General features: G+C 33.9%; 1 protein-coding gene across 4 annotated transcripts in view; it reads right to left on the reverse strand.

The window, feature by feature from the left end:
* AHR (aryl hydrocarbon receptor) overlaps positions 1–20,804 on the reverse strand; it is a 60,515-nt gene that overhangs the window by 5,790 nt on the left and 33,921 nt on the right. For 3 of the 4 annotated variants that reach the window (XM_087945184.1, XM_026678023.2, XM_087945182.1), the window contains 7 exons: positions 8,861–8,976; positions 7,583–7,672; positions 6,410–6,533; positions 5,143–5,273; positions 2,890–3,092; positions 1,843–1,952; positions 995–1,136 (listed from right to left, as the gene is read on the reverse strand). In XM_087945184.1, coding sequence (XP_087801310.1) covers positions 995–1,136; positions 1,843–1,952; positions 2,890–3,092; positions 5,143–5,273; positions 6,410–6,533; positions 7,583–7,672; positions 8,861–8,976 — 916 coding nt within the window. Of the gene's footprint in view, positions 1–994; positions 1,137–1,842; positions 1,953–2,889; positions 3,093–5,142; positions 5,274–6,409; positions 6,534–7,582; positions 7,673–8,860; positions 8,977–13,499; positions 13,609–20,804 lie in introns of those variants that run through there. The other variant, XM_087945183.1, reaches the window with a different exon arrangement.

Here is a 20,804-nt window from a genome sequence, read left to right on the forward strand (position 1 = left end):
TTTATTTTATACAAAGGATTCCTTTAATGGTTGATTCCTAAACATTGGCTTCTATGAAGCATTTTTGTTTCAAATCTAAAAGCATACAATAGTAGTTAATAGGGGAAAATATTTGAAATGAACAGCCATAAATCTTCATTACTTCGTTTACTTATGAGAGTATGAGAGTATAAAAAAATATTGCAACCACAAAGAGTTATATGAAATATAAAAAATCTGTTAGCAGCATTAATTATGTAATTAATCTGCCACTGCATTTGTGTAAAATGTAAGAGCAATTAAACACCAAGTGAATGTATTAAATTATTTTGTCATTAATATTATACTGTTATATTTTTATTTCCTTGTTTAGGCTGAGATCTTAAAAAATATTAAATTCTAATGAGTTTTTAAATAAACATTTTATTTTAGTCATAAGAACTCTCTGTGATAAACATTCTTCCAAGTAAGAGCCAGGCAGTTTGATATCTAAACCACATATGTTGAATTAAACTATGAGTCAAGTTTAATAACCCTAAGGAGCTCACGGATATTATGGGGATATTATGTCCCCAAAATATCACAGATCCATGTCAGACATTGTCTAATGTCACAACCTACCTTGAGGTTCCGATACCATTGTTAATACTAGTTATTTTATTTTTACCTTTTGTAAGGACGTATATAATTTGTTAGTCGTAATTAATTACTACTTTTGTTATTTAGCAGAGGGTTTTCTAGTAAGATTGGTAATACTAACTTATATATAGTAATTCAACCCTCCTCTACAGTCCCCAGAATATTTTAAATTCACATAATCAAAATTTTTCAGCAGATTATTTACTTTAAAACAAACCATATAAATTATATGAATTATGAACATTTTGGACTTTTCATCACCAAATACACCTCTCTGAAATAATAAGAAAAGAAGCCAGCCTGATCTATATTAGTATATGCTGGTTTATCTGATTTAGGAGTTGATAGTTATAATCTTATCTTGATAGCTACTTACGTAAGAGGTCTCTGGGTGGCAATGATATAATCTGGTCTTCCATTTTTATAAACTAGACGAGCATTTGCTTGAACCCAGGCCCATCGGTTTTCCTTGGTAAGAAGTCTAAACACTGTCATACCACTCTCTCCAGTTTTTATCACTAAAAATAAATACAGAAATATTTCAATTAATTTAACTAGATTTAACATTCAGATTTATTAGTATATTTTCATCAAATTCTTATGCAGCTGAGCCAAAACCATAACTTGGTGAAAACAAAATTGAAGACCTTAACACTCTTAAAATATCCTAATAATACTTACAGTAGGTCTGGCACCCAATAGATCAACTACTGTACATTTATTATAAATATTGTCTACCATTTATTAGAGGAGCAATATTTAAATAGGATAAAGATACTTGCTGCTCTGTATTGGTGAACCAGAGAACTACTTCTGAGAAAAAAAGAAACAGGATGACAATTCTTCCACTAAGAAAAGGGGAAGAGTGTCTCTGATAAAAACATTTTTAGTAGAAGTTCAACCAATCAACATAAAATGTTGATTTAAAAATATTTAAATACAGCAAAATACTGCAATACATTCTAAATTTTGCCTTTGGAAAAATGCTTTAATATATGCATTCTAACTGGATCTAGTGGCATAAAAGAAAGAAATACAGAGTGGGAAGCAAAAATAATGTGCATGAGCATATTAAAATATTGCCTTTTCCAACATAAACTTATATTTAGTGAAAGGAGGTGTCTAAAGGAAAGTTGAAAAGAAAATGTGTATTAGGATATATTTAAAAATATTCTGGCACTTATTTCTCTCCTTATCAAAACTTCATGAAGATATATTTCTTACTTCTGACATGGTTCTCAGCACAATAAAGCATATCGGCTGCATGGATAAACTGGTATCCTGTTCCTCTCATGCAAAGTTCTGCCTCACTGTAACCCAGCACAATTCTTCCCCTGTAAGATATATTTGATAGAATTTTTTATCAGTCACTCAGAGAATTTTTTTTTTTTTACTAACCACATTATCAGTATCAGCATTCAGTAGGTCAATGGGAAAGATCAGCTAAAAAGAAAGAACATTACTACAACTGTTCTTCACAACAGCATGAGTGGAAATGTTAGAGCATCTGTTTAAATAATGGGAAAAAGCAAAACACGGTCTGGCTGTCTGCAGTTACTATCTCAAGATATCAGTCCTTGAACTATACAGAATCAGCAGGGGCTGTTCTGACTAGGATTTATGACTTTTCCAAACCTTGGGGAAAAAGAAAAAAATGTTCTGGGGCATGTCACCCTCTAAGCAGAGATTAAGACAACTGTTTTACCTACTCCCAGAAGCAGAACAGGTTCTTGGGTGGGAGACAATGTTACAAACAATGCTTCCCTCCCTTTTAGTAATGCTCAAGAGACAATTCTAAAAGGGACGCGCCTTTCAGAATCCCCAAGAAAAGCCTTAAGAGTATGGACATCCCACTTTTATTTTTACAAGTTTTGTGGGCATGAGAAAAGAATGCATATTATTAACTAGTTGTGGTTGATGTTGAAATTGTCTGGAAATACTTGCTGGAAAAAAGTAAGATGAATATCAAATAAATAAATAAAACAATGTGGGGCAGAAAACTTAAAATAACATAATTTAGAGGATTTTGCTAACAGTTGTTATAGAAAAATGACCTATCCAAATGTAGCTACCTTCCTAAATATATGCCTAAAATCTATTCTTTGAAAAGTATAGTGGATTATGATTTTTCTTAGCAAATAATTCTTTATATAACAAATGAAAAGCAAATGGCATTGATGTTTTGAAAAACTATATGTACATGTTGAAATTATAGTATACAACTTAGCAAAAGATGTGCAACAATATTCATTATTTATTTATTTTACTTACTTTGCATCACATCCAATTGGTGTGAAGTCCAGCTTATGTTTAGTTCTGAAAATAAAATTCTTCGTACGAATTTCAAGAATGGAAGGTGGCTGAAGTGGAGTAGCCACTGCAAACAAAGCCAGTTGGGGCGATATAACAGTTCCATCTTTCCCTTTCTTGTTCTGACCATGGAGGAACTTTAATCGCCCTTGAAAATTCATAGCCTTTAGAAGAAAAAGCAAAGCTATAATCATATTATTTAGTTTTAATCCATATTATATCTTCACAAAAGACAACTGCAGTTAAAGAGAAAGTGAAAGAGAAATTTGCAATTCATTTATTATAGGTAGTCCTGGAGTTACAACTATTTGTTTAGTCATTGTTCAAAGTTATAATGGCACTGAAAAAAGTAGCTTATAATTGCTTTTCACTCTTATGACCACTATATTATCCCTATGGTCATGTGATCACAATTTGGGAGCTTGGCAACTGACATGTATTTATGACAATTGCACTGTCCCAAGTAATCACCATTTGTAACCTTCCCAGTCAGCTTCTGATAAGCAAAGTCAATGGGGGAAGCCAGATTCATTTAACAACTGCATGATTCACTTAACAATTGTGATTTGCTTAACAAATACAGCAAACAAGATTGTAAAATGGGGCAAAACTCATTTAATCATGGCTTAGTGGTGGAAATTTGGGGCTAAATTTTGATCTAAGTCAAAGACTATCTATATTAGTATCATAACACTTCTGTATATAGGTAGTCCTCTACTCACAACAATCCATTTAGTGATCATTCAGCATTGAAAAAAGTGACAATTTTCCACACTTATAACCCTTGCAGTATCTCCATGGTCACATGATCTTGGCAACTGGCATACATTTATTATGGTTTCAGTATCCCAGAGTATGTGATTACCTTCTACGACATTCCGACAATCAAAGTCTTTGAAGGGGGGACATAAGCACACCATCTTAAGGTTTAGCTTTAAAAAAACAACCCTTTTTTAATTGTAATTCTGGTCTTCCTTATATTCTTATAGAATGTGTTAAGATATCCATAAAGTAAAGGGCTTCTTGTGAACTGTTGAAGGGTCTGCTCTTATGATGGATTATCTCAAAGCCAAGTTTTTAGAACTAGTGTGGTGTGTTTAAAGCACCCGGAGAAACCAGGAAAGTGTAGCTCCAGTCTTATCTTAGGCATAAAGCTGGCTAAGTGACTTTGGGACAATTATTCTCTCTCAGCCCAACCCACCTCACAGGGTTGTTATGGTGAAAATAGGAGGCGGAAGGAGTGTTATGAATGTCCATTACCTTCAATTACTTATAATAGAAGTAAATTCAGGATAGGAAATTAACAGTAATTAAGAACTATTTTGACTTCAGAAAATTCATTCTTGCCTATCTAATAAGCAGGATATTGCTATTTCTAAACATTCCATTTTATTATGGAAATTATAAAGTTATGTGTTAACATAATAGCATTTTCTGCCTGCTATTTATTCTTTTCCAGATATTGAAGATTCATAGATCATAGTCTGCAATGTGTAAATTCTAGAAGTTAGCAATGTTTTAGTAACCTTTGTAATGTTTTGGCTATTTTCCTTTGCTTTGTTATTCACTGTAGTCTGTGTAGAAGTGAATTTGCAAATTAGTAATGCAAAAGGTCAAGGAAATCCTTCTTGCATCCAGAATGCATGTATATCTGATTTTCATTATTTCCTATGCTATTTAGAACTATATTTTCAGAATTCTTTCAAAAATCTTCTTGCAGTTTTTCTGTAGATTGCTGTGCTAGTAGCCTCCACACACACCCAGCTCCATTTACTTTTCTGGGAATGAAGGAAAATTGATCAAACAAAGAAGACTTCTAATACTTCCCTATAATGGAATACTTTTTCAATTTCATAAGTTTTTCGGCCCTTCTTTTCCTTTTACGCAGTAGTTGCTGCTAGTAATATGCCACAATTGCAGATTTCTTAGGACACATTAAATATACTATAACCAATTTGCAACATAGTCTTGACTTACCAAATTTAGCTACTTTCAAACACTCAGTACGTCACCAATTTTTAATGACCGTTTGTGGTAAACACAATTTTGTATACTTAATTAACACCTATTATGTATTATTTTGTGGTAACAGGCTTTTATATGTGTAGGATAAGGAAAGTGTGGTAGAGAGGCTATAAAACAAAGATTTGTAATAGAGCATTGCCATCATGAGAAATTAAATCATTCATTGAAATCACATAACTATGTACCCACCAAAAATCCAGATGAATTATCCAAGAGACAGCGTAATCTACAAATGAAATTTCGCTCCATGAAGGATGAATTTTCTGGGGGTAGCTGATCGGGGTTGTAATATGTTGCTATTTGTTGAAAGCCATTATCTCCTATAGGGGAAAAAAAATAACCTTAGAACTTCTTTGAAAAATATCTGCATTATAAAACTTGCGATTTAAAGGAGTCTCTGCCCAACCAGACTTTGAATGGCATGTCAAGAGTACTACAAAAAGGGATGCAGCAGCAAAAAGTGAGAGAAAAATAATTAAGTGAAATATTAATACTTTTGTATTCAATGAATTTCATTATTATTTAATTGTGACATTTTATTTCTGTCACACGCATAGCTATAAATTTCAGATTTTAAAAAATTAGATTGTTTCATGTGGAAAGGTATGTATTCTTAGGTTTTAGGAAGTTTTTTTTTTCCTGAAAAACACATATAATTTTTTGTTCATAACATAAAACTTCCATTGTTTTCCCACAGTTGATTTTTTTTGTTTTCAATATTATTTATTCACTTCTAAACACACAAATTTAACTGATGTATATTTTTAATTTTAATTCTATCTATCTATCTATCTATCTATCTATCTATCTATCTATCTATCTATCTATCTATCTATCCATCTGTCTGTCTGTCTGTCTGTCTATCTATCTATCTATCTATCTATCTATCTATCTATCTATCTATCTATCATCTATCTATCTATCTATCTATCTATCTATCTATCTATCTTCCATCTGTCTATCTATCTATCATCTATCTATCTATCTATCTATCTATCTATCTATCTATCTATCTATCTATCTATCTATCTATCTATCTATCACATCTATCAATTTATCTGTACCATCCATCCATCTCACATATCGAAAATCAATTCTAATTTACAATTATTGTATGAATAAATTAAACCTTTAAATTTGATGTACCAAAAATACTTTTATGAGCAAAGTATATATTTCATATATATTTTATAAATCTGACATATACTTAAGAAATAAGTGGTAGTTATTATTTCTATCTGCTCCAAATTATATTTCTTCTTGAAGAGATTGCAGTTTTGTAAACTTTTCCTTTAAAAACTGACAGGTGCATAAAATTAAGGGCATTTTTATATAGGGCATCTGATGTAAAGTGGCAAATGCATTATGAAATACCTCTTCAATTACCTGTAAATTTTAAACTGATTAACTTTTTAATTGAAGCACTGTAACTACTTGCAGCTATTTGATTCCTCACCTTGCATTATCTGTCCAGAATCTGAGGACTGTATAGGATTAAGAGCCCAGTGAATCTGACGCTGGAATTCTGGTCTATCCTCTGTGTGAATTAATTCAAATACACACTGGTGTATAATGTCAGACTATATCAAAGAAATAATAATAAAAATATTTCAGCCATTTACTCACCAAATCTGATTACTAGAAAATAAGCACTACAGTTTATCTCAGTATAATTGAAAAATAACACAAGGAAATGATTTACATGGAAAAAAAACCTTGCTGTATAAGTTAGATTTAAAAAAAAAATCATTCTGGAACAATACTACCAGTGAAGAAAGGATAGACTAAGCATAGGATACACTAAACATCTAGAATCTAGAAGTGTAGGGTCCTTGGTGCCTTCTGACGTTGGTTGGTTGTTTTTTTTTGCAGACGTTGCAGTGAAGAAAGGATAGACTAAGCATAGGATAGACTAAACATCTAGAATCTAGAAATGTAGGGTCCTTGGTGCCTTCTGACGTTGGTTGGGGTTTTTTTTGCAGACGTTTCACTATCTGCAAGAAAACAACCAAGGTCTGTAGCCAAAACAACCAAGCTCAAAGAGCACCAAGGATACCACACTTCAAGTATGAACTCCAAATATTCTCTTCAATTGATAATTAGAAGTATGTGGAAAAGAAAGAAATCTTAAAGGGGTTTCTTTAGAACAGATGTGAACATGAAAATGAATCTATTGTTAGCCCATTCATCCACAGAAGAGGATTATAGGATATAATTTGGAATCAAAACTTACATTATTTAATAGTTTAAAAACTTTTAACATATCTTTAAGCCACCATGTTGCCTTTTTAATAACATTTCCTAATTTTAAGGCCTCCTATATTAAAATTGAATGCTTGTTATCTGTGCAAGCAGTAGATGTCATTAGGCAGGGACATTTACTGAGGACAATTTAACTCACTAACTTACTCTGAGAAGTTAACAGGTCTGGAAAAAACATTTTGAACAAAGAGAAAAATGAATAGTGAAAGTGAATAGAAATGACACAACTTTCTGGATTGTTTATACACTGCACTATTTTTTCAGTGAACCAAGGAAGTGATGTTAAAAAAAGTTGCATTTCATTAAATAACAACAACATAGTAATAATATGATTTTTTTTTTTAAAATGTATAATTAAAGTGCATACCTGCTGGAAACCCAAATAATCCTGGATTGTAGAAGACACATAAAATATGTGGGCATCTGATGTGACCACTAGCACAAAGCCATTTAATGCCTGAAGACAACAGCAATATGATTTAAAAAAAAAATCATGCATGAACAATTTACAAGTACACAAAATAGCCATAGTGTGATATATTTAACAGCACTTTGTGAACACACCCAACAAAGCAGCAGAATTATCTTTCCAATTCTAGCCTCTTACTTTAAAGTAATACTTTACAAAGCACACTGGTTTTTATGAATAGTTGTTTAACGGACCAAGGGGATGAAATTGAAAAAAATCTGGAAAAAAACATTTTAAGTTTTGGGAGGCTTTTTATTTTTAACACAGGCATAAGAGTTAAATATAAATGCAAAACCTGATAGGCGACCAGAAGGATTCAAGGAGAGACTGAGGGGTTTTTTTAAATGTAGTTTTTAGAGTATTGACATACAGTGGCTAAATGGCACTAAAGTGAGATTTTTCAATCATGAATTTTCAGAAAATCATACATAAAAATTAACAGTGGGTAGATTCATATATTGCACAAAATAAGAATCAAGCAAGCATAATGTCCCTTAGTTTGATCTATTAAGGAAACAACTGCAATTTGTTGCTAGAAGAATTGTAACCAAACTATTATACAACATTTGTTTAATTGCCAAGCAAAATGTATTTATTTATAAATCATCTACTACTACAATCTGGGCTGAGAAAGAGAATGTGGTCCTGTTAAATCAGTGGAGAAATGAATTATGATTCCCAAAAGTGCTTTTCCAAAAGGCAACTGGACTTTCTTGGAGAAGGTGGGGGAGGTTTCTTTGAAAGCATTTCCGCTTCTCATCCAAGAAGTTTCTTCTATTCTAAAGAACAAAAAAAGTTTCTTGGAAGAGAAGTGAAAAGTTTTGAAAGAAAAAAAGTTAAGTCCAGTTTCCTTTTGGAAAAGCACCTTTGGGACATTAATGATCTGGACAATTGAGAATAATTCCTCAAATAGCAAGAAATTTGTTAAGAGATTAGTAATTCAGAAGTCCATGAAACTGGTGAAATGATTCCTTTGACTGAAGTAGGAAAACAAAGGAAAGGTAAAAAAAAAAAAAAGAAACAACAAAAGAAGAAGAAAACCTCCAAGGACACTTCTAAAACTGTATTAAGAATAATAATAACTGGGCAGACCCAAGACATTTTATACGATGAAGTTCTTTTGTATATTGCTGCAAGGAATTCCTTTGAAATATTCATAGTAATTCTGATAATTACCTGCAACAAAAGTTCACCTTCTAGCATATGCATTCTCCCTCTGGTCTGCAAGGTGCTATTGCTGTCCTGCATGCTATTTGTTTCAGGTTTTGCTAAGCTCCTTGACTTCAATGCAACTGTAGGGAAAAAATGAAATAGTCAAAAAATATTATAAGCATTTCACAGAAGTTAATTGGATAAAAGTACCCAATCAAAATGTAATTCTGAAAATAATATTAATAAAATGCATGATTTACCACTGTGTATAGACAATTTAAAATATAAAGGAAAATAAAAGCAATACAGCAACACAGAAATTCTATCTGGTCAACATAGGCAAACAGTTATATTGGTGTAAAATGCATAAATTCTTAACCTACCTCTATTCTGCTTTGCCAGCAAATGGTGGTATTCTGATTCTGGGTGTGCAAGAAATACTAAGCAAACCCTCCGGCTTTGCTTGATCCTCCCTCTACCACCAGCCAATGGAGAACCAACTTCCCAATACAGCAATATTGCAATTGGCAGATTGCTTTGCTGATGCGTTTAGGCATCCTCCCACTTCTCCATTTTGAAAAGAAAAAAAAGTAAGTTCTTGATGATTGGATATCTACAAAGGAAGCCAAGCCAATCAAGCAGCAGTCCTTGAAATATTAAGCCAGCTACGTTTTAAAGAAATGTTATGTCTGTTTCAAAGACATGTCCCCCATTGTTTTTCTAAAAGTGCCGGTGAAGCAGCTGTGCATCATCGCTAGGGGCAGCCTTCAACCTTGCACTTCTTCCAAATAGTGTATCTACTGTGAAGTTTTGAGAAAACTTAGTTTGGTAGTATCTTTTGTAGAGTTTTTTTTCCAAATGTCTTGCATAGCCTTACGATGCAAAAATAAGCAACTTCAGAAATTATATGATTACAAATTAATATTAGTTTATGTTTTAGTACATAAATACATTTAGTACATTTAGTGTATAGTTTATAAAATTTAATAAAATTATTAAACAACTAAAACAGTTATTTCATGAAAACTGTTCCCAGCCTGGCCAGCTGAAAATGTTTGGAGAAAGAGAAGCTGCTGTAAGAGACGTTGAACTTTTCCTTCATTATCAGTATGTATAAAACCTTCATCTTGCAATCAGGAATGAGACAAGTCAGAAACTTGTAATATCATAGTTGGATGCTAGATTTCCCAACAACTGACATCCTTGATTATCAAGGTTATAAGGTTGACCCGATAGCTTATAGCAATAAAGATTTTTAAAAAAACGCTCTAATCCAAACAGAAAACAGACCAGAAACATGTTTATAACTATAACTGAATAGGAAAAAAAACTACTACATAGAGTCCATAATTTTATGAGACCAGAATTTCCATTGCTAAGCAAGACAGTTATTGAGTTGTATCCATTTTTTGCCATGATGTTAAAGAAAATCACTGCAGTTATTTAATGAACCATGCAGCTGTTAAGCAATCTGGCTTTCCCCATTAACTGTGCTTGTCAGAAGCATGGTTAGAAAGTTAGTAAATGGTGATGACATGACCATGGGGATACTGTAACAGTCCTAAGTGTAAGTTGTAACTCACCTTTTTCAGTGGCATTGTAATTTCAAATGGTCGCTAAATGAATGGTTGTAATTATACAACCATACCTGAAGATACCTGTATCAATTCGCCATCCTTACCCAAGGAGTAAAGCAATGAACATATGTTTAACTACTTTTTAAATGATGGGAAGATAGGAACAATATAAGTATCTTGAAAGCTGCTGTGAAAACCTGATTTTTACTAAAAATTACTGATCAAGCCTGACAATATCTCTGCCCTTATTACTCCATTTCTTTTTCACAAGCACAGGTGAGCACTGACCTTCATTCTCCTTTAAGAAGCAAATGTATGTATCTTTGCAGAGCAAATGTATGCATCTTTGCAGAGAGAATTCCAAAAATATGACACTGATAACTTGACAAAGGAGAAGATTGATAACCAATTATCAAACTGAGTTAATTATAAAGAAATAGAAAGTTAGGAGTAGCCTGACAGCAAGTAGATGAACCTGGTCTAGCTCTAATACACAGGTGTCAAACTCATGTCATTGTCATGTGACGTATTGGGACTTTTCCCCCTTTGCTAAACCAGGCATGGTATGGCCAACACATGACGCATCCAGCCCACGGGCTAGGAGTTTGACAGTCCAGCCCTAATGGATCAGCTTCCAAACATTTATACCCAAGCCAATTTCTTCTTTTCTGCCCATCTTGATCCAATCTGCATCTAATTTTAACTACCGCTTAATTTAGGCTGACTTGCTGTGTAAAAATTTTTAATAATGCTGACAGACATCTAAACAATAATAATTTCCAAAAGATATTGTCTTTACTTTCAAAATATATCTAACCTTATTTTAATGAGTTTTAGGTCAAAACAAAAACAGTTGATTGAAAGACTGTAAGTCTCTAAAAGAAAGAAAGCTAACTTAAAAAAAATGTATTGGGAAAAATGTTAGGCTTCCAAAATTTATTTTCTCCCTGAAAATGTTTTTCACATTCACCTTAGCTCTAAGAAATATAGCATTCTGGAAGTTAACGAATGCTATGTAGAAAACACAATACCACAAAGATGTGTATTGTGTATCAAAATATATAATCTTCTAAGTTATAGATGAAAATTGGCATCATAGGGAATGTTCAACACTGTTATATTTGCAAGTGGTACTCAAGTAAAGATGATCATTTCCTTCATCCAATCATAAAATGAATAAAACTCCTGGCCAAGCCAATGTTAAGAACTGGAAAATTCCCTTTCATGGGCATTTAAGAACAAGTATTACTTAATAAAAATGTGCTGTAAATGCACATTTGCAGACTGATGATACCATAGTTTGTAACCACTTCAGGTAAGTAATGAAGAAGAAAAAGAGAGTGCAGAACCATGTGCAACCCCACAAAGAAGAGAAAGAGAACAGGATCTCTTCTTCCCAGCCACCATGAACACCCATGAAGCTGAAAAAAGGAGAACCAGCAAAACAAAGTGTCACCCATCTCTAAGAGCTGATTTCCCCAACCAACTCCTAGACCTGATCCAGAAGGAAACCATGATCAATGGTACTGAAGGCCAAGAAGAACAAGGATGGATGCACAATCTCTAACCCAGCAACATCAGAGATCATTACAAATGAAAAATGATCTTGTCTTCAGATTCAACATGTTCAAACTGATACCATTTAAAATAGCAAGAATCTGCCTTGGGCATCTATCTAAGATCTGTAGCAAGGCCAACATTCAATAGAAAACAAATCTGACTGATTTTATCTGATAAATGCTGGCCAACAGTTCTGCATGGCCTTGTAGAAGAATTCCTACAAGGTGCTTGACCCCATCAAGAGGGCATATGTTACCTGAACAAGACTGCAGGATAGCTATTGGTAGATGCAGTAACAGTAAAAACTTATCTAATTTGCAAGACACCAAGCTGGTAGGAATAGCCAATACTCCAGAAGATAGGTTCAACCAACAGAATCATCTTGACACACTTGAACACTGGCCCTACGTAACAAAATGAAACCCAGTGTTGAGAAAAGTAAGGTTCTATATTTAGGCAAGAAAAACTAAATGTAGAGTTATAGAATAGGTGGCACCTGGCTCAATCAGAAAGAGTTCTTAGAATCCTAGTGGACAATCATATGAAGTATAAGTGTGCTGCAGCTTCCCAAAACACTAACTCAGTCCTAGGCTGCATTAAGAACATATGAAGTGTTAGTACCACTTTAAAATGCCTTGGTAAGACCACATTTGGAATACTGCATCCAGTTTTTCTCACCATAATATAAAAAAGATGTTGAGACTCTAGAAAGAGCGCAGAGGAAAACAACAAAATGATCAGAGGACTGGAAGTTAAAACACATGAATAGGCATGCCTAGTTTAATGAAAAGAAGGACTAGGAATGACAAGATACTGTTCCAATATCTAAGGGGCTGCCACAAAGAAGAGGGGGGTCAACTATTGGCCAAAACAGCTGAAAGCAGGATACCAAGCATTGGATGGAAACTAATCAAGGAGAGAGGTAGCCTAGAACTAAGGGGAAATTTCCTGACAGAACAATTAATCAGTGGAACAACTTGCTTCTAGAAGTTGTGTGTCCCTCCCCCCCCTGGAAATTTATAAGAGATTGGACAATCATTTGCCTGAAATAATACAGGATCTCATGCTTTAGCTGGGTATTGGGCTAGATGACCCCCAAGGTCCCTTCCAAATGTGTTTTTCTGTTGAAGTATTGTCCTTCGCTGCCCTTACAATCAGGAGGTAGGTTTGGTAATAGCAGCTCTAACCCATGTTCACTCAAATTTGTTCCTTATCCAGTGAAATTCCAAAAGGAAGGTCACATGTAACATTCTTTTTGAATGCAAAATGAACACCTGAAAAAGATTTCTGTTTAGAAGAGGAAAACTAGTGATCCTCTGTGTATGGTTCACTAGACCAACAACCTCTAATTCTGGAATGCTTAATAAAACAAATAAAACTAATATTATAAAAGCACATTAGTTACATATGATCTTAAAAGATCACGGAAATTATTGCATCGTAATCCACATTATTCAGGCAGAATGATTTCTTCTTTCTCATAGAAATTTTTTCATCTTTAGCAAAATATTTTATAACTCACAGACCTCTTCAATGAATGAAAAGTGATTCAAGGGAAAAGTTACTCCAACACTCAGTAGGCTCAGCTCTTCATAACAGAAGGAGAATAATGTTTGGTTTCATTCTGCTTGATTAGTACAACTCATTCTGTTGGAATTACATTTAAAAAGTATCCAGAAGATGCAAGTGGTACAAAATGCAATAGCTGTCCTGTAGAACAGTGATCCCCAACCTTTTTTACGCCGCGGCCCGGTATCCCCAACCTTTTTATGGCGCGGCCCAGTACCGACATCAGCTGGGCGCCGCCATCTTGTTTTGATGAAAAAGTGCTTCCGGTGAGCTTTCTACCGGAAAAGCTCACCGGAAGCACTTTTTCATCAAAACAAGATAGCGGCGCCAACAAGCCAGCGACCCGGTAGGATTTGTTCCACGGACGGTGCCGGTCCACGGACTGGTGGTTGGGGACCCCTGCTGTAGAATAGTGCAAAATACAGAGATTATCTCTTTTTGATACTGAAAGATTTACATCGATCACTAACTGATTATGAGGCATACAGTATGCTGTACATTCAATCAGGGTTCTTCATTATAAAGCAAAATAAAAGTCATGAGGTATTTATTAGAAGTTGCACAAGTCCATATGATTCTATAAATAAATTCTCCTCGATATAGTCTTTGTATACTGTTTATGTCTTATTAGTTCTTTTCTATAAATGTAACAGAATAACAGAGTTGAAAGGGACCTTGGACGTTTTCTAGTTCAATTTCTTTCTACCTTTAACATTATCTTATATTATATTGTGCCATTAAAAATAATAATCCTGAAACTAGTCACCGTAGGTTTTTTTTTGTAAGATTTCCAAAGTGCTTTCCATTGTCTGCCTCCTAGGTCTGAGAAAGTGTGTCTGGCCAAATATCATTCAGATAGCTTTGTCCCTAAGGTGGGATTAGAACTCATGGTCTCCCAATTTTTAACCTATAGTCTTAACCACTATACTAAACTGACCCTCATATTGTCTTAGTCTACTACTTCTTATATTAACTCTATGCTATTTTTCACTGTTATGGCAACACCTAGCATCTGGTGCTTCTTGCTCCTTTTTCAAGCACAATTTTTCACAATATCTGTAGCAACATATACTAAGAGGAAATATGCGGCTATAAGAATTTTGGCAACTATTTTCCAATTTCCAACAACTGTATTCATAGCATTCATTACAAAGGATCTGTCTTCATCTCCTTTATATTATAGCAGGGGTGCCAAAGTCAACTTCATTGAGGGCCGCATCAGGCCTGTGGTGATCTCGGGGGGCCAGGCAGGTATGGCCAACTGGGTGAGCACTGCCAACTTGACACCACTCCCCAAACTGCTGGCATGTTTCCTCTTCACATTGGGTAGACTGGGCCAAAGCCACACCAGCATGGGGTAGACCGGGCCAAAGCCAGGCTGGCTGATCTTTCCTCTTCCCATGGGGAAGACCGGGCCGAAGTCATGCTGGCCGATCTCTCCTCTTTGCATGAGGTAGAGCAAGTCAAAGCCATGCTGTCCTGATCTTTCCTCTTCGCATTGGATAGACTGGGCTGAAGTTATGCTGTCCTGATCTTTCCTCTTTGCATGGGGAAAACTGGGCCAAAGTCACGCTGGCCTGACCTTTCCACTTCGCATTGGGTAGACCAGGCCGAAGCCAGGCTGGCCTAATCTTTCCTCTTTGCATTAGGTAGACCAGGCCAAAAACATGCTGGCCTGATTTTTCCTCTTTGCATAGGGTAGACCGGGCCAAAGCCAGGCTGACCCAAACTTTCCTTTTTGCCTGGGGTAGAGCAAGCCGAAGCCATGCTTGCCTGATCTTTCCTCTTCACGTTGAGTACACTGGACTGAAAACAGGCTGGCCGATCTCTCTTCTTTGCATGAGGTAGAGCAAGCTGAAGCCATGCTGGCCTGATCTTTTCTCTTTGCATGCTGGTGTACCCAAAGCCACACCAGCATGATGTTTCCTCTTTGAAAAGGGAAGACCGGGCCGAAGTCACACTGACCTGATCTTTCCTCTTTACATTGGGTAGATCGGGCCGAAGCCACACTCGCCTGATCTTTCCAGTTTGCATTGGGTAGATCAGGATGGCCCGTGGGCCGGATCTGACCACATTGCAGGCCGAATCTGGCCTGCAGGCCTTGAGTTTGACACCTTTGTATTATAGGATTGGGAACCATGGTCCTTTCCTGGCTCAGGAATTCTGGGAGTTGAAGTGCACAAGTCGTAAAGGGCCATAGTTTCCCACCTCTGCCTTATAACCATCTTTCTGGGAATTAGCAGGTCTCTTCAACGACAACAAAGGAGCTTCTAAAAAGCTATACAGTGTCCTGAATACTTATCAATCCTCATTATTCTGGAACCATTATATCAATCCTCTCTCTGAAACCTGGAAAGCAGAGCAGCCTTTCTGGAGAAACTGGAACAGTGGGGTGTGTAGCAGCAGCTAACTTCAGCTGCTTGTTGTCTCTCTCTACTAGCTATGGTATCATCTGGATAATTGCTTGAGCCAACTGATTTATCTGCATATTGTCTGGCACTGACCTCCTGATTTTGTTCTGGAGTAAAGCAGTTCAACCATGATCGACAAGAGTTGATTACCAAAGTCTGTGTCTAAGCGCACCAACGTGCCTACCGTCCCTGTCCTATTGTTTCTCTTATTCTTTTATTTTTCTTATATGTACCCATTTCATGTATTCACAACTATGTATACGCTTATACTTATTATCTTGTAAACAATTGGCAAATCAAATAAATAAATAAAATAAAATAGAATTACCTACTGTGTAGATGGAATAAAAAGTTGCCAAAATAATGTAATACTCTTGGCCTGTGTTTGAAACTAAAAGTAGTTCCTATTCAAAGCATATCAAATTCTCCTAAGTATGATTATGAAAAAGGGGGATGGGATTAAAAGAATTCTGGCAATGTACTATTTCTTGGCATAAAATTTGTTTCTATACTTGATTAATAAATTATTTCACTCTAGTTGTTTTAGGCCTCTTTATTCCAACATACATTATATTCTCTTTTACTGTCTTTATTTAACATTAGCTAACAAATATTGCAAACAAAAATTATCAGAGTACCTGAGAAATTTAAATAAAAATGGGATAATCAGCTGGTGGCAAATGTTCCTATTGAACTGATAGTAAAAAGAATGGGGGCTGTTCTTTCTATAGTATCATATCACAGGGCCAATTTTGTGTTTCATAAGGAGTTTTCCTTTAGTTCCCTTTCAAAACAGCAATGAAAAAAGGACAATATTAAATTGAACTAAACTTGAAGCTGTCCTAAATTTTGTAACTGTGATGTTACAAAATATGAGGCTGATATAGAAGGTGAAATTTGATTCGAAAATGTGTTGAGAAATCCTTTGCCTTAATATTGATTTAACTTGATCTAATCCTAAAGTTATGGAATGTTAATAGGCTGTGCCATGAAGTGCTCTTTTAAATATGGGCATCATGCACAAGAAGCTAGTCTTCTCTGTCTCTTCCTACAACTCTGCTAATGCTCAAGACCCATCTTCAATGCCCTACACATTTCTTCTTGCCAGCATGATGAGCTTGTTCTCATTGTGCTCATTTTTCATTGTTTATTTATGGGTTCTATTATTTTATTTCTGTTCTGTTTATATTCTTTTTCTTTTTATTATTGTAATAATATACATAATTTTATAGAGTACCTCATGGCAAGATAGGCAGCTAATAAATTTAACAAATAAATAATAAATATCCAGCATAAATAATATTAAGAAAGCTTTATATTAGCTAAGATAATAGTTATAAAGGAAGAAGTTATACCTCACACAAACCCAATTTTAAATCATGCTGCCAATAACAGATATAAACATGTATTTATATGTTTACATAAATATAGCTCTAGAAGAGAAAGGCACACTTTGTTATGTGCAGTGTTTAATATATGTAAAGTTAAGATGAAATCTTATTTAAATCATCTTCTTTGAAGGTGACCTTTGATGAATGTAAGAACTAAAAGACTGCAATATAAAATTGAAGTAGCTTGAAGACTAGAGAAACACATGATGGTAAGATATATCAATTGTCTTTGAATGTTTTTATCATAAAATATGTTGACTCTGTCAAACATATTACAATGGCATCAATTGAAAGTTATTTTAGGATAAACATAGAATTAAGTAATGTGAAATAAAACAATGATTGCAGATCTATCATCTCCAAGAATCTCTTATATCACAGTGCACTGGGAATTTTGTATAATTTTGTATAATGGCTTGTAGGACATAGCAATAGATAAGGAGTGGTGATCAGCTACATTGGCAATTTGTCACTTTCAGTCATTCTGGCTGATCATCTGTCATTGCTTTTATATTGTTATCTCTTTATTATATATAGTTTATTTTCTGAATATGGCTAGTTTAAGTGCTCACATTTAGTTCTGAATGGCACTCATTACATAGTTTTTTAATAGAATACAACAAAATCTTTTCAAATGGGGATGGCTTGATAAATGAAAGAAAAAGCATAATGGCAAATATTTTTATTTTATTTCATTTTGCTAAATATTGCCAATAGCTACAATTGATTTCTACAATTAATTTGGCAATATTTGGAACTGTACACCTCACTGAACATTGTGCTCTGTATGAAAATGGAAATAAACAAGAATGGTATGAACTACAAAGTATACTAGTAACATTTTTCATCTCTAAGTTATCATCATAATTGTGCATTATTTGAAGTTGGAAAAAATTTCATTTTCAACAGATTGCCAGGAATACTTTTGCTTACACAATAAAACTATTATTATTCTTTTACCAAGTCTGGATCATGATGTAATCATTGCAAAATACTTAAAAAAAAATCTTTTGCAGTTGTTTGTCTATCTCACTGCTTTGCTGCATGACCTAATTGTGCTTTAACTTCAGCTGATGGATAACGGATATGATATTTTTCTAAATAATTCTCTGAGATGAAACAAAACATTTCTCGATAAAACTGGGGCATCACTCAGATTTTATTTAATTTTGCAAATTTAAGATAAACATCAATATTCTTTTCATAAATACATTTTTATCCAGTTTTTTTTCTGATCATGGATCCATGATTATTGATTAATAAAGGGGGGAAAACCCTATAGATTCCTAGACTTATATACTAAACATATAGATTCCTAGATTCTAGATTTTTCTAGGTTTTCACAGATGGTTTCATGATATGCTCATGGAAGGCTTTAGCAGGACAACCACTCTTAGAAAGATTTAATATTGTCAAACATTTTCAGTTTTGAGACTATATCTCTAAGAGTAGATCCGTGAAGAGTTAAGAATGGTTTTGTAACTGTTTCTAGACTGATGAGAGGTATCAATTACTTTTTTATGAAGTTTAAAAAAAAATCTCAAAATTACTGAGAGTTGGAGAGCATAAACACTTATACTTTTTATTGTTTCTTTTCATCAAGATCTGTAATATAATAACATAATATTTCTTTGTAATGAGGAAGCCACAGTATGTGAAATTTATATAGAACAGGTCTGGCCCAAAATAAAGTCTGGTTGTTTAATTTAGTCCTGACACAACTTCTCTAGTTTTAATATAGTAGAACTAAGAGAGATACATTTTTTACACCAGAACACTGCATGTAGATTGGTGAAATAAATACCAAACAAAAATCAACATCCTGATCACATGCATGATAAAAGATATGCAAAATTTCAAAAAATCCAAAAGAGGAAAATACAGAATGCATGCATGTGACTTTGATATACAGTGGAACCTCGGGTCACAAACGCTCCTGTTCGCCAATTTTTGAATCGTGTCATGATTCAAAAATTGGGTGGAGAATAAAATCGGTGCAGAAAGATTCCTTTCCGTGCCAATTTTCCCTTCAGCGCCATTTTTTTGACTGTGCACATGCACAGTCAGTCGTGCTTCCGGACACTATCAAATCGGGTTGCAGCCGGAGTCTAGGAATGGATTACGGTCACGACCCAAAGCTCCACTGTATTTTCCTTTTCTCATTTCAATTTTTCTGAATATTTTTCTGGTGGTGGAGGGACTTTTTCACTGATCCTTAAAAGACAAGGTTCTTCATTATCATACTGTCGGCTAATAGAAGGTGAATCAAATTAGAATTTTAGAAACTTGTATTTGAGCTATACCATATTTATAAGAGTCATACATGTGTCACCCTTTGAAGTATATGATTTGAATTGTCATATAATGCAAATTAATTGTTAAGACATTCCCATGATGAAACTGGTGCAAGGATTTTACTGTGTACCATTTTATGAGATAATAAATTTTAAGGTTAAAATTATTTATTATAAGGATATGAAAGGGATTGTCCTATGCCTAAATTGCCTTATGCATCTTTTTGTTCAAACATCTGAAACCAGGAACACATTTTTACATATAGCTGTCTTGTGTTGGCATTCATAACAGAATTACTCCTTTATAATGTAGGATTTTTTAAAAAATCATTAAAAATCTTAATGTGTTGTTTCAATTTGCCTTTTTAAAAAATAAATATCTGTATTGGAATTGAGTTGTGGTTTTTTTTAAAGTAAGTTGATATGTTTAGAGATACTGTTGATAATTTCAAGATTAATTCATAAATGATTTGTATATAACCAGAATTCTATATCTAAAACATTATGTTTTCTGGCAAACTAGAAAACAGCTAATTACCTCACTTAACGTAAAGGACATTTCACATAAAAGTGTAATGTTTATAACCTAGATAACTAATTGGAATAAGTGTTACTATTTAAAAAGACATGATATTTTACAAATTAATGTCATTTCTCATGATTATTACTATCTTTTTTCTGTATACATTTTTAAGTTCTGTAATAGGTTACTTTTGAATAGACTGTGATAATTTGCAAACATCTTCTTTGCTGGATGGATATTTTTACTTTATTTTTTGCACAGATGTCCTTTAAAAGCTGAAATAATATGGTAAGTTCCAATTGAACAGGTGTTCTTTAGTTGACAACAATAAATTATTAATGATATGAAAATATGTTTTTCATTTCTTTTAATGTTACCAGATTTTAAATTCAATTTGAATTCTAAGATTACAGAAAAATACAGATTTCTCTTCTTACTTTAAGAAGTAAATTGTATTAAATTTTTATTTAGATATTTTTTTAAAAAACTTTAATTTATTTAAAATACAAATTTATGGAAAGAGAGTTACCATTTTTTATTTTAATCTGGATTTATAAAATATAAATCAAATTAAAACTTTAACTTCACAAAAAAATAAGATAACCCAAATATATAATCCTGACTTCACATACTCTCCATATTT

This window comes from Notechis scutatus, chromosome Z, assembly GCF_049901735.1.
Source record: "Notechis scutatus isolate UNSWTSFEM ecotype Mainland chromosome Z, rNotScu1.2, whole genome shotgun sequence".
Lineage (NCBI taxonomy): Eukaryota > Metazoa > Chordata > Lepidosauria > Squamata > Elapidae > Notechis > Notechis scutatus.